The sequence below is a fragment of the Pipistrellus hanaki genome (genome assembly GCF_964339955.1).
Source record: "Pipistrellus hanaki genome assembly, chromosome: 21".
Taxonomy (NCBI): Eukaryota; Metazoa; Chordata; class Mammalia; order Chiroptera; family Vespertilionidae; genus Pipistrellus; species Pipistrellus hanaki.
In genome coordinates this window covers 6,984,387-6,997,524 of record NC_140523.1, presented here as the reverse complement: position 1 = coordinate 6,997,524, position 13,138 = coordinate 6,984,387, and the positions used below count along the sequence as shown (strand labels likewise).

General features: G+C 43.6%; 3 protein-coding genes across 4 annotated transcripts in view; 2 read left to right on the top strand and 1 right to left on the bottom strand.

Moving 5' to 3' along the window:
* LOC311614403 (zinc finger protein 416-like) overlaps positions 1-13,138 on the top strand; it is a 108,763-nt gene that overhangs the window by 18,448 nt on the left and 77,177 nt on the right. The gene's annotated exons all lie outside the window — the stretch shown is intronic.
* Positions 1-13,138, top strand: part of LOC311614377 (uncharacterized protein) — a 120,054-nt gene that overhangs the window by 51,252 nt on the left and 55,664 nt on the right. The gene's annotated exons all lie outside the window — the stretch shown is intronic.
* The window catches only part of LOC311614387 (zinc finger protein 418-like), a 122,437-nt gene continuing 109,450 nt past the window's right edge, over positions 152-13,138 (bottom strand). Inside the window, exons 1-3 of one of the 2 annotated variants that reach the window (XM_084869188.1) lie at positions 9,504-9,770; positions 2,519-2,642; positions 152-1,581 (exon numbers count right to left, since the gene is read on the bottom strand). In XM_084869188.1, coding sequence (XP_084725314.1) covers positions 179-1,581; positions 2,519-2,642; positions 9,504-9,506 — 1,530 coding nt within the window. In that variant the 5' untranslated portion in view covers positions 9,507-9,770 and the 3' untranslated portion in view covers positions 152-178. Of the gene's footprint in view, positions 1,582-2,518; positions 2,643-9,503; positions 9,771-13,138 lie in introns of those variants that run through there. The other variant, XM_084869189.1, reaches the window with a different exon arrangement.

The following is a 13,138-nucleotide window of genomic DNA, read 5'->3' as shown; positions in this document are numbered from 1 at the left end:
ATGATCCATTAAAAGGGTTTACGTTAAAAAAAAAAAGATCCCAGTGACTTTCAGTATTGTTATTTTAAGTGAATAAAATTAAATATTCCTGCACATTTAACATTTTCCTCCAGTGTAAACTTTCAGATGTTTAATAAGACTTGATATACGGCTAAAAGACTTCCCACATTCAGTTCACTCATATGGCTTCGCTCGTGTGGATTTTCAGATGTTGAATAAGGTCAGATTTACTGCGAAAAGATTTCCCACATTCAGTACACTCATATGGCTTCTCTCCAGTGTGAAGTCTCTGGTGTTTACTGAGTGCACTTCGGTCACTGAAGGACTTCCCACATTCACTACATTCATGTGGCTTCTCTGCAGTGTGGACTCTCAGATGTTTAATAAGACTACATTTTTGGGTAAAAGACTTCCCACATTCAGTGCACTCATATGGCTTCTCTCCAGTGTGGATTCGCAGATGAACACTAAGACCAGATTTTTGGCTAAAAGACTTCCCACATTCAGTACACGCATATGGCTTCTCTCCAGTGTGGACTCTCAGATGTTTAATAAGACTACATTTTTGTCTAAAAGACTTCCCACATTCAGTACACTCATATGGCCTCTCTCCAGTGTGAACTCCATGGTGTTTAAGGAGTGTGCTGCTGTCACTAAAAGACTTCCCACATTCAGTACACTTATATGGCTTCTCTCTAGTGTGAACTCTATGGTGTTTAATGAGTTTACTTCGGTCACTGAAGGACTTCCCACATTCCGTACACACATATGGCTTTTCTCCAGTGTGAACTCTCTGATGTTTAATGAGTGCACTTCTTCGACTGTAGGACTTCCCACATTCAGTACACTCATATGGGTTTTCTCCAGTGTGAACTCTGAGGTGTTCAGTGAGGTGAGCTCTTAGACGGAAGGACTTCTCACATTCACTACACTCATACATCTCTTCTCCAGGATGAACTCTCTTACGTCCAATGAGGTTAAAAAATCGTCTAAATACTTTCCTACATTTCTTACACTCATAAATCACTTCCCCAGAAAATTCACCTTGACATTGAACAACTTCCTTGATGTGGCTGACAGCATTTTCACAGTAATGCCACTGGTGATGACTTTTACAACCAAGAAATTCCTGTGAAATCTCACTTCCACAGGGTAGCTCCTCGGTGTTGAGAGTGGCCTGGTGCTGCGGAAGCTCTGAGTTGTATCGCAAATCTTCCTCAACCTCCCTGCTAGTTGAAGGCACCACCGAGAAGTTGAAGCAGTACCTGCTCACATAGGATGCCCTGTCCATAGCTTGTTTCCAAGCCTCCTCTCCACATTCTTTCCTCTGCTGCTGGTGAGGGTTTGCACTGAAATGGAAGTCTCCAACATATGCATCACTACAGAAGGTTTTCTCCTCAAAGTATGTTGAATGTGAACCAGTTACGTGCAAAATATATTGTAACATAGAGAAACACCGCTTACACAAAAGGGTCCTTTGGGTGGCTGGAGCTGACTTAGAAGCCCTGTCCTGTGACTCTCCGTGTATAGATACACTATGATCAGAACAGGCCTCCTCATCATCCATTTTATGCTGACAACCTGAAAAGTGAAAAATGGTGAGAAAATGAATGTTGATTGTGTGACAGGGGGAAGTGTCATTGCAAAAGTGTGTTACACATCACACGTTGATTTCATGAAATTGGTGAAAATAAAAGATGTGAAGGAAGGATGAATAAGAGGCTCTTGTGATTTTTTGGGCTGATGAAGATCCCAAGACAGGTAGGCCTCAACAGAAGTATGATACAAACATGGGAAGCACCACATGGATTAGAATATGGATTCCAGCTCATCCTTTAACTAACAGCATTCACCATGGCTTATCTGCTGGGAACCGGGAGAGCTGTGCGAGAGGTTGGTTCCATGCTACCCAAACTAAAACTCAATAAAGGAGTAGCTGGTTTTGAAAACTACTTAGCACATATGTAAGTGCACCTCATAACACATGTGCAAGTCAATGTTGCCGAATACTGCGGAGGCACCAGTGCAGAGGAACAGGTGATGAAGTAGTGAGCAGTCAGCCCTGGGCCTGAGCAACACAGCTTGCTATAGTATTCAGAGAAGAAAATATTACATTTGAATGGGGGCCTTACAAGAACAGCCCATGGTTCATGTTGGTTAAAACCGTAATATGGCAAAAGCTGCCACAAAGAACCCTTACCTAAAGAAAGAGTGCAGAAGTTGAAGCCATGCATGTGGACACTGTCAGCTTCCCATTAAGGGAAAGTGCAAACTGGGACCCACTAAGCTCACTGCAAGACGCCTGACTCCCTAACACTTAATGTACTTTTTGAGATAACAGGTGTTATGGATGATCGTGGAGTCCTTTGCTCAGGCTGGCAGCCACAGCACATTTGACAGGAGAGTGGGGAAATTTGCAGAAGCAATGTTCTGGCTGTGGTAGAGAGAAAGTTATGCCTGAGGAATAAAGGAAGAGAGGTCATCACCTCAGGACACTGGGACAACATGGAGGTCTTACCTACAGATGATACAAGTGCAAAGACTTCCAGCATCACATTGCAGTACAGATGTCTCTGAGCCTCATCAAGGAGCCCCCATTCCTCCTGAGAGAAGGTAATGGCCACATCCTCAAAGTTCACATCCTGTTATAATGGGGACAGTACAGCTCATGACCAGAGTCACTCCCGATATTATAAGTCTATCCTACTACCCACCCTCCAATCCCATTTGCTCTTTTCACTCTATACATGTGAGAAAATACCAGGCCTTCATTCCATGAAAGCCACTGTCTTCTTATATTCCTGCTGATAATTTTCTTCCAACAACAATTAAGGCAGTTGAGTAGATAGAAGATACCCGAGCTCTGGCCCTCCCGCCACACTGCCTCTTATCAATAGACTGGGTGCCAAAAGCATAGGTTAGTGAGGGATATTGGCCATAAAGACAGTGTGAGTGGTTTGATACTGTTTTCTCACGAAATAGCATTCTAGTCCCTCAGATTGTTCCCCTAAGACACCAAAAACATGGCATCACATGTCGCCCTCTGGACCCCAATCCCAATGTGGTGAGGCCATTGCTTTGTACTACCAGCTGCACATAGTTCCTTGAACCACATTCATCTCACACAGCTTCCTTCCCAGAGGCACTACTTCAAAGGAAATGCAAATATGCCTTGTTGTGGATAAATTATTTCCTAATCACCTTCTTTTCCAAAATTATAGTTCACCACCTCCAAAATCTAGTTTTCTCTTACCTATCTTCCTTACCCATGCCAGTGGAGATTTGCAAGGCTGGGTAACACTGATGAATGCTATCTCATTCCTTTCAATCAGTGAGTCAAACCAACAACAAAAGGCAGGTGGTTAAAGCCCGGAGCAGCCAGGTGGGGAGCTACCAGGCCCAGAATAGCAGCAGCCAGGCTGGGAGCGGCCAGGCCCTGGTAGCAGCCGGGCCCAGAGCAGCCGGGTCGGTTGCAGCCAGGCCCAGAGCATCAGCAACCAAGGCTGGAGCAGCCAGGTCAGGAGCAGCCAGGCCCGGAGCGGCAGCTTCCAGGCTGGGAGTGGCTAGGCCCGGAGCAGCCGGGTAGGGTGCGGCCAGGCCCGGAGCAGCAGCTGCCAGGCTGGGAGCGGCCAGGCCCAGAGCAGCCGGGTCAGGAGCAGCCAGGCCCGGAGCAGCAGCTATCAGGCTGGGAGCGGCAGTGGCCAGACCCGGAGCAGCTGGTTGTGGAACGGACCAGAGCAACAGAGGCCAGGCCCGGAGCAGCCAGGCCCAGAACAGCTCGCTCCTTGCCTGCCCCCGCCCCAAGGTTGCCTCTCTGACATAGCTGGAAACTTTTGGGAGAACTTGTGGGTCTGCCGAATCAAGTGATGAAGGCGTAGATCTGGATGTGTTGAGTTAGTATAGCGCTGGGGTGTTGATCTGTGAGTGCCTTGTGTGGGGCCTGGATGAGGTTGGTTGATCTATTTGGAAATGTCTTTTGTGTAAAGTGTATCCTTGGGCATGTGGAGGTATTATTGATTTGAGAAAATGCTAAATAACTGATTTACTATCTGAAAAATTTAAAGTTCTGAAAGTTTAAGGTCTCTTCCCAAAAAGAGGTTTTAAACCTAACACCTTAATTTGAATGGAGAAAGGGAATGACAAGCCCTTCCCACCCAGAACAGGTGATCCAATTCCAACCAGCAGCTATCTTTAAACAATGTGTCCATCTACACTTGAATGGCTACAGCTTTTGATACCCTAAGGGCAAGTTTACATGTAAACAAGTTTGCTTCTCAATTCCCAGGGCAGAAAAAAAACAAGGTTTAAAATTATTAGATTTAAAAATTTATTCTTAGAAGTTTAAAAGTTTATTAATTAAAAATAACAACAACAACAAAAGGAGATTAAAAAACCTGATGAACAATAATAGCTGTTCATTGTAGTAGAGCCGGTGATATGGGACGGGAGTGGACTGACTGTTCTCGGGGGAAAGGGGGAGTGGTGGAGGGAGGAAGAGACTGAACATAAACTGTGCACCTATGGATGAGGACAATGGGGGGTGGGGAGGGGACGGAGGGTGGTGTGGGAACCTGGTGGAGGGGGGAAGAAATGAGGAACCTTTGTAATAATATGAACAATAAAGATTGATTAAAAAAAAACAAAAAAACAAAAAACAAACAAAACAACAAGAACAAAACAAACAAACAAACACAAAAGGCTGGTGGTTAGTTAAATGACACCTAAGCTCATAACTTAGAATTTAGCGCCAGAGCACCTCTCTTTACAGGCAATTACACAGCAGTTCACCTTATTGTTACATCCAGGAACCACCAGAAATAGACTCTTCCTTCAGTCACTCTTATGTCAATGTCATGGTGCTGTGGCCATGAATTCACATTCCCTCTCTGAGCGCACATCACTCTTTCTACCACACCTCTGTCACACCTGCACTTCCACAGCCCCAGCTCCCATCAGCATCTCCGGGCCTTTTACTTATTACTCCGCATGTGTGACCAGAGGATGGTTACCATATTCAATCAGGATCAGGCACTGCCCAGACTCTGATAGTCCACACTCATAGACACAGCCTTGATTCCTGCTACATATGCCTCTCTCCAAGACTGTTTATTTCCTTCAACCTCAACTATTAAGAACAACAATCAGATCTCAGATATACAGAGCCCACCTCCCCTGATGCTGCACTTGATGTCCCTTCACTAGTCACATCCAACATCACTCACTTAACCTTCACTCAAGTCCCAGCCCTGAAGGTCCTCTCACAGATGACCACTCAAGTCTTCTAGCTAATCCACAGGACTGACTGCAACTCCCCACAGCCAGGCCACACCAAGAGTCACAAGAAAATCCTGGTGAAAGTTTAGAAAAGTTGATATGTACCAGCCTTAATCCCATCTTGGTTAAATTACTCTTTGACCTCCACTAATCTCAAATCCACTCATCTTTTAATGGCTTTGGCCTTGCTAAACGATTATCTGTTCCCCACACTCTATATGACAGTTTCTGTCCCTGTGCTGTGTTGTGACACGCACTTCCCACAAACAGTGGCCCTAGGAAAAAAAGCTAGTCCTCAGGCTCTCACCGTGCCTTCTGAACTACTACTCCCATTACCAACCTGACCATGATTCCCTGTATTACAGTGATATACTGTCCTAGATGATGTATCACATTTTGTTGAGCATAGACCCATGCACTGGTAAGAGGTCACATGCCTGGTTTGTGGGCTGGATCCACAGTAGGTATTTGCAGGTGGTGTTACTTCCAGACTTCCTGATCCCCAAGGACCACCAGGGAGCTGAGTCTGATGCAATAAACAAAAGAGCCTTTTCCATGCTAGCATGGCCTCTGTCCCATTCATGCCGACAGCATGGGAGAAGAGAGACCGAACTTCGACAGGTCAAGGGGTTTTATAAGGGTGGTGATGTCACTGCTTTGGCTGACCCCGATTTGGTTGGGTGAGGGTTAGGGTCCAGTTACAAAATGGAGGAAAGCTCTGCCCTGCCCCACAGTACAAAATGGAGTCAGGAGTTAGCCTCGTTCCACCCTGCCCTCTCAGTGGGAAAAAATACCTATTTTTTGCTCATCCCTGTGGCTCTGTCTCTTGTAGAGAGCAGTTGGGGAAGGCAGTGGACATTCTTTTAATTCTTATCAGCTGAGCCTGAGGGCACTGGCAGAATCCTGTTATCAGTACTGATTTCTTGTCATTATCCTTGTGCTTGGAATGAGAAACAAATAGGACCTTTACTTACCCAGATCTTGATATGCTAAATCTCAAAAAAAAAAAAAAAAAAAAAAAATGAGGAGCTTACCCAGATCTTGATGAATAGGATCTGGGCACACCCGAAACTCCTTTTGACCTTAACCTCCCCTTAGGAAACCAATAAATATGCTGTACTGTCTGTGGTGAAGATGACTGCCTCTCCATCAGTCTCTCAATCAACCCCCTTCCTCCAAATTCTTTCTACTTCTAAAATCAATAAAAATATATATGTATTTTTATAGACATACACTGCAGGTTCCTGATTCAGCTCACTCTTTACTCCAAGCCTTAGTACATTCTGGAACCTATGTCTGGAGGACCTCACATTCACTACACCGGTTGTGAGAAACAAGGTCCACATCATGAAGCCCGACCCCTGGCCTTAGGATTCTGGGCTCAGTGTCTGTTCAAAGTACCCAAGTCCAAGGGCTACAACAGTGGCTGACAGTCCCAACTCTACTATCTCAGGAGCCACAAGTGTGTGAGGCCCTGAAATAAGTTCCACAAACGCATACACTAAGGTGACCAGATTTTAACATTGGTAAAGCGGGACACTATTGACTGGGAGGGTGGGGAGAGGGGTTCTTGATGAAAAATTTGGTCTATATGGAGCCACAAAATTTTTCATAGAATGCAAAAATAGTATGGTAATATATATTTTTAAATTTCAACATAAGTATAATCTACAAATATAATGAATAAAAAAATTATGTACAGTATTATTTTATTCCTTGGCATATTTCTCATTTGAGTGAATTATTTTTAGTAGATTGCTGTCATTGTTTAAAAGGTCATGAAAATTTTCACAAGAATTTGTTAAATTAGATTTCACACATAAAATGGCTTTCAAAGTCTCAACACTTAATTGTAATGTAAGCTATGTCACTTTCAAGGCCAGCGCTAGACTTTTTGCTGCCACAAATGTTGTGGGGTTGAACCCTGGGTTCAAAACAAGACCAGTGGCCAAGACTGGTTTGGCTAAGTGGATAGAGCATCAGCCTGTGGACTGAAGGGTCCCGGGTTCGATTCCAGTCAAGGACATGTACCTTGGCTGTGGGCATATCCCCAGTGGGGGTGATGCAAGAGGCAACTGATTGATGATTCTCTCTCATTCATGTTTCTAACTCTCTATCCCTCTTTCTTCCTCTCTGTAAAAAATCAATAAAATATATATTTTTAAAAAAAATAAGACCACCAGAGACTGGTGATTGATTAAAAAAAAGCAGGCAAGTATTTATTGAAAAATTGGCCAGGTGGAGTCCACAAGATTGCACTGATCCAGGTGTAGGCAAGTCTTTTTTAAAGGTTCAAATCACAGGAATTTCCCTTTGTTCTAAATTCTAAAGGCTGGGGACATTGGAATGTGGCCCTATCTTGCCGATAATACAAAAGCAGAACTCAGAGGTTAATCTCTAAAGGTTACCTATAGTTTCTACCCCTGAAGCTACTGAGTCAGTGGGAATCAATCTCCTGTAACTATCCTATTGTTTAAGCAAGTAAGCGAAGGTCCAAGTTAGAATAGTAGGGTTAAAATTCAAACAGCAGTTTTTACCCAAGTATGGTTGCTACCATATTTCTACAATAAAATATAAATAATACGGGTACTGTCTGCTAAATTCAAGAAAACTTATGTAATTATGAAATAAATTACTTACCTAAATTATCTGAATAGCTGATTTGTAATGACATCACGTGTTTAGCTTACTAGCACGCAGTACGAAGTGTATTGTCTGAGAGACAGTCACAAAATGTTTTCATCGTTTCGGACTTTGATAAGCAGTTGTCAACAATTATTTGTTATGTTTAAAGTTTTACATTACAAAATTAACAAAAATGATATAAAACTCATATTCTGGCTCAATAGCCACACGGCCGCCGAAAACCGTCTATTCCCGCCATTCCCTAGCTTCTCGTGCATTCTTCCTAAAAATCGGGACTTTTTAAAAATGCCCTGGGACTCGGGACTCGAGACACATTGCTAGAAATCGGGAGGTCTGGTTATCTTACCATACACCTAACAGATTCTACATTTATAGGATTTTGTGGAGAGAAAATGGTCTGTTGGGAGTCTGGCAACCACCAGGCTCTATGGGCTCAGGCTGCTCAGTGCCCTCGCCCAGCCCAGAGGCCAGATGCCCTCCAGGTGCCTGTGTGATCTCGGTGCTCAGTCCTCAGTGCTCACTCTTCCAGTTCCCTCACCATTTACAGGACTGCCCCTTCCTGTCCACAACCGCTGTCCCCTGTCTTCTAGTCTGTTCTTCCTTCCTCTGAGCAATGGTAGGAAAAGTTTGAACTCTACTTTGAACTCGGAAAATGTCCCTCTTTTTTTTTTTTTTTTTTTTTTAATATATCTTAATGATTTTACACAGAGGAATTGAGAGGGATAGAGTTAGAAACGTTGATGAGAAAGAAATATCAACCAGCTGCTTCCTGTACCCCCCCCACTGGGGCTGTGCCTGCAACCAAGGTACATGCCCTTGACTGGAATGGTACCTGGAACCTTTCAGTCCCTCCCCCCACCATTGATGACCCCAGCGTTTGAGAATGAAAGTAAAACTCCTTATGCAAAACCACACCTCATCTCTTTGTTGCCTGTACACTAAGGTGACCAGATGTCCCAATTTTTAACAATTGGTCCTGCGTCCCCGCGACGTTTTTTAAAAAGTCCCGATGTTTGGAAAGAATGCACGACAAGCTAGGGAACGACAGGAGAACGCGAAGGAACATACGGTTTTTGGTGGCCAGGTGGCTATGTAGCCAGGATATGAGTTTTATCTTATTTTGCTCATTTTATAATGCTAAAGTTTAATAACAACAAATAATTGTTGAGAACTGATTATCGAGATCTGCTTATCAAAGGTCGCATTGTTGATCAGTTGTTGGAATTCACTCAAATGAGAAATATGCCAAAGAATAAAAGAATACTATACATAATTTTTATTCATTTATAAATTGTACTTATGTTAAAATTTAAAAAATATATATTACAATACTATTTTTGCATTCTATGAAAATTTTCGTTGCTCCATAGAGACCAAATTTTTAATCAAGTCCCCCTCTCCACCTCTTCCCCTGTGGTGTCCCTGCTTTACCAACGTTAAAATCTGGGCACCTTACTTTACACCCAAAATAGAGCCGATGTCCCCATCCTCCCGGCTCAGTCCCACCACCGCCTCCGCACACGGTGGCTCTGCCGCCCTCCACCCTCCTCCCCGTCACCCCCGCGCCCCCAGGAGGGACTCACCATCCTGAGCGCGGGGCCCGGGGCGGCGGGACCGGGGAGGCGGCTCCCCAGGCGGGAGGGTCCGGGGGTCAGGCTGCGGGGACGCTGGGAGCGGAGAGGAGCCGGGGGCGCGGAGACGCCGATCTCCTCGGGCTGTGGGGGCTCCCGGCGCCTCAGACGCGCCCTGCAAAGCAAGGGCGTTGGGTCCTAGACCTCCTTCACCTCCTCCGCCTCCTCCTTCTCAAGACCAGTGAGCTGAAGCTTGGGAGTCCCTGAAGAACCTGGAGTTCAAAATGTCCGCCAGGAGGAAGAAGGCGGAAGTCCCGCCCTAACCGGATGCACCTACACAAAAGGGCCCTTTAGCGCCACCTACGTGGTCGCATTCCTTTCTGGGTAATGTAGTTTTCTCAAACACCAAAGAGAGCTAGCTTCCTAGCCCATTACTTTGGGGAATAAAGGTGATGGGGTTCAGCAAGTGGCCCTGGGGAAGGAAATCATGGGGCCAGAGGCCTGGTTCAGTGGAACAGACTGGAAGATCTCCCAGGATAGGGGTGTGGGGAGAACTGGGTGAGATTACTCCAAAGAATATATGCACAGGCGAAAATGGGAGACATCTATTACTATCAGTGATAAAAATATTTTGTATTTTGTTTTATCCCTAATCAGCTTGGCTCAGTGGATAGAGCATTGGCCTTGGGACTCAAGGGTCTCAGGTTCGATTCCGATCAAGGACACGTACTTTGGTTGTGGACACCTACCCAATAGGGAGTATGTAGGAGGTGGCTGAATGATGTTCCTAACTCTCTATCCCTCTCCCTTCCACTCTGAAAAATATCAATGAAATATGTTTTTTTTAATGCATTTTTTTAATCTTAAATAATATAGCCCACCTGGTGTATCTCAATGGTTGAGCACTAACCCATGATCCCTGAGGTTATGGTTCTATTCCTGGTCAGAGAACATACATGGTCTGTAGGTTCAGTTCTCAGTTGGGTGAGGATGGGGATACACAGCAGGCAGCTAATCAGTAATTCTCTCTCATCATTAATATATGTATTTCCCCTCTCCCTTCCTCTTTCTAAAATCAATAAAAATACATTTTTAAAGTATGTACATGCATAGTACATGCATGCATAGTCCATGCACATAGCCAATTATGTGCTGACTGCCTAGAAATGGTGGGGGAAGGGTAGAGGGAGGCAAAGGAAGATGAGGATGGGGAAATTGGGTCTGTGTGTAATACAGCCAACAATAAAAAACATAGTTTGCCCACATGGCATGGATCAGTGGTTGGGCATGGACCCATGAGCCAAGGTATCTCTGGTTCAATACCAGGTCAGGGCACATTTCTAGGTTGGGGAGCTCCATCCCTGTAGGGGGCATGCGGGAAACAACTGGGCAATGATTCTCTCTCGTTACTGATGTTTCTCCATCTCTCCCTCTCTCTGAAAAATTAGTAAAAGAAAGATTAGTGTTAAAATTGATTTGACTCAACAACACCGAGTTGAGGACCAATCCTCTTGTTTTTGGCCCCAGCTTTGCTCCCACTTTGAAGGATACAGAGTTCATTAACACAGGCTCCTTTGGGGGTTTTCAGGGGTAACCCGTGGTTCCTATTTGCGTTTCTCTCTCCTTGCTTAGGGTTCACTACAGGGGCAATGTCCCCAGGCTGCCAAGGCACAGAACACATTCATCCTCCTTCCAGACCTAAATGTTTGTTGCACTTGTCCCTTCTCAGTTTACTCTTCCCGATTCAAACTGTGGTAGGCAGAATAATGGCCACCAATTGTGGCCTGCAGTGCCATGAATACAATGATGTGCTACTGAAATATCTAATCAGGTCCGTGTTCAATGCAATCATTTTGACAGTTTAAAATGAACCGTAATAAGAGTATTTACACCAAGAAATTGACAAATACTACAAACCTACATGCCACTTAATGTATTAATGAATGCTTAGACTTAAATAAGAGTGGCTGCGAATATTAACAATGCAGATGGAATGTGTTAGTATATTGTATAAGTTGACATCAGTTGTGCACATCATTAAAACTGAATGAAATAATTTTCCTTTCAGGATGCAAAACCTATGGTTCCATATGGCAAAGAGTCACTTGAGTCAGTGAGGAATTACGGATATTTATGCATATGTCTTACATGCTGCACAGTCCTCCTTTGGGTAAAACAATACATTTATTTAAACGATTTGAAAACATTCTCAGCAGACATTTAAATAAGGCTGATAAAAACAAATGTTCACCATAAATAAAATTTTCAGTAGATGGAATTAAAGCAAAAGCAAGTTCACATTATGTGCATGTCCAGGGTTACTATTTGAAAAGGTTAACCATTGTATGTCCTTGCACGGTAGCAGAAATATTGGAATTTTGTATAATATGGGTTAGGGGGAAGGCAAAGGAAGTGACCATTTTTGGCTCACAGTTCCATATATCTTAAATGTAAAACATTCACCTACACAACAGTTTGATTAGTAAAACATATGTCTATGTACAGAATGGAATGAAAATATTTCCAAAAATTTACTTCTAATACCCGAAATCTAGAAATTACAACAATGGAGATCAACAGATAAAGAGGTTATTCACAGAATCCAGTATTACTCAGGAATTAAAAAAAAATCACTCTTCACATAAGCATTTGTATTGAATCTCAAAATGACTGTGTAGCTTGGAGGAAATCAGAATTTCTTAAAAAGTACACATTGAGTAGCACTAATAAAATTATGAACAGTATGAACTATTGTAGTGTAAAGAATGGAAAAATCCATGATTGCATGGAGGGCCAAGAAAGGCAGATAAAAATTTCCAACAGGGCAATAGGAAAATGCAGGATGTGGCGAAAGAAGGTTTAGAGTTGTTGGCATGGAAAATAATTTAATCATTAATAATTATAAACAGGAACACAGTATGGTCCAGCCAGTGTCCTCTGTTGGTTGGGTGTCATCCCTTTAGAGAAATGTCTCCGGTTTAATGCCAGGTCAGTGCACATCCCCCAATGTATCCCCAGTAGGGGGCGTGAAAGAGAGACCAGATCTATGTTTATCGTTTTCTTTCAAACTATTTCTCTCTCCCAACCCGAAAAAGAATAAAATGATTTTCTAAAATATTTTTTAAAATATAATCTGAACTTCCAACAGTGAGCCTATTATAGCGCCATCCTGTGTATGAGTTAGAGTTGAGCTATGTCACATGTGACAGTTTTACAGCTTTCTCTCTAGGTCAGAGCTCACCAAATAGCACCCATTAGAAAGGTGCTCCTCGTTGCATGTCAGTTCTCATTTCCTGGGAAGACCAATCTAGCCTCAGTGGCAGCAAATGTTGGCAAGCAGTGAAGAGTATTGGCATTGGAAACAGTAGGAATGCTGGCTAGTTACAAAAGACACATCCCGGTGTTGATTACAGGATTATCCATCCTCTAGCTTTGAGTTCTTGCCTGTTGAGCAACAACTTGAGATCACCTCCCTAGAGGGGACGAGAGAATCCACAAACCCTTGAGATTATTTTTCTGCCAGTGACTCCAGCTATAGGAAATAGTAATGGAGGTCCTCAGACTGTCCTCAAAGACCAAACAAGCCACATGACCTGCAATCATTTGGACTTATTGCTAGAAGATGCACTTTCCATCCAATCTAACTG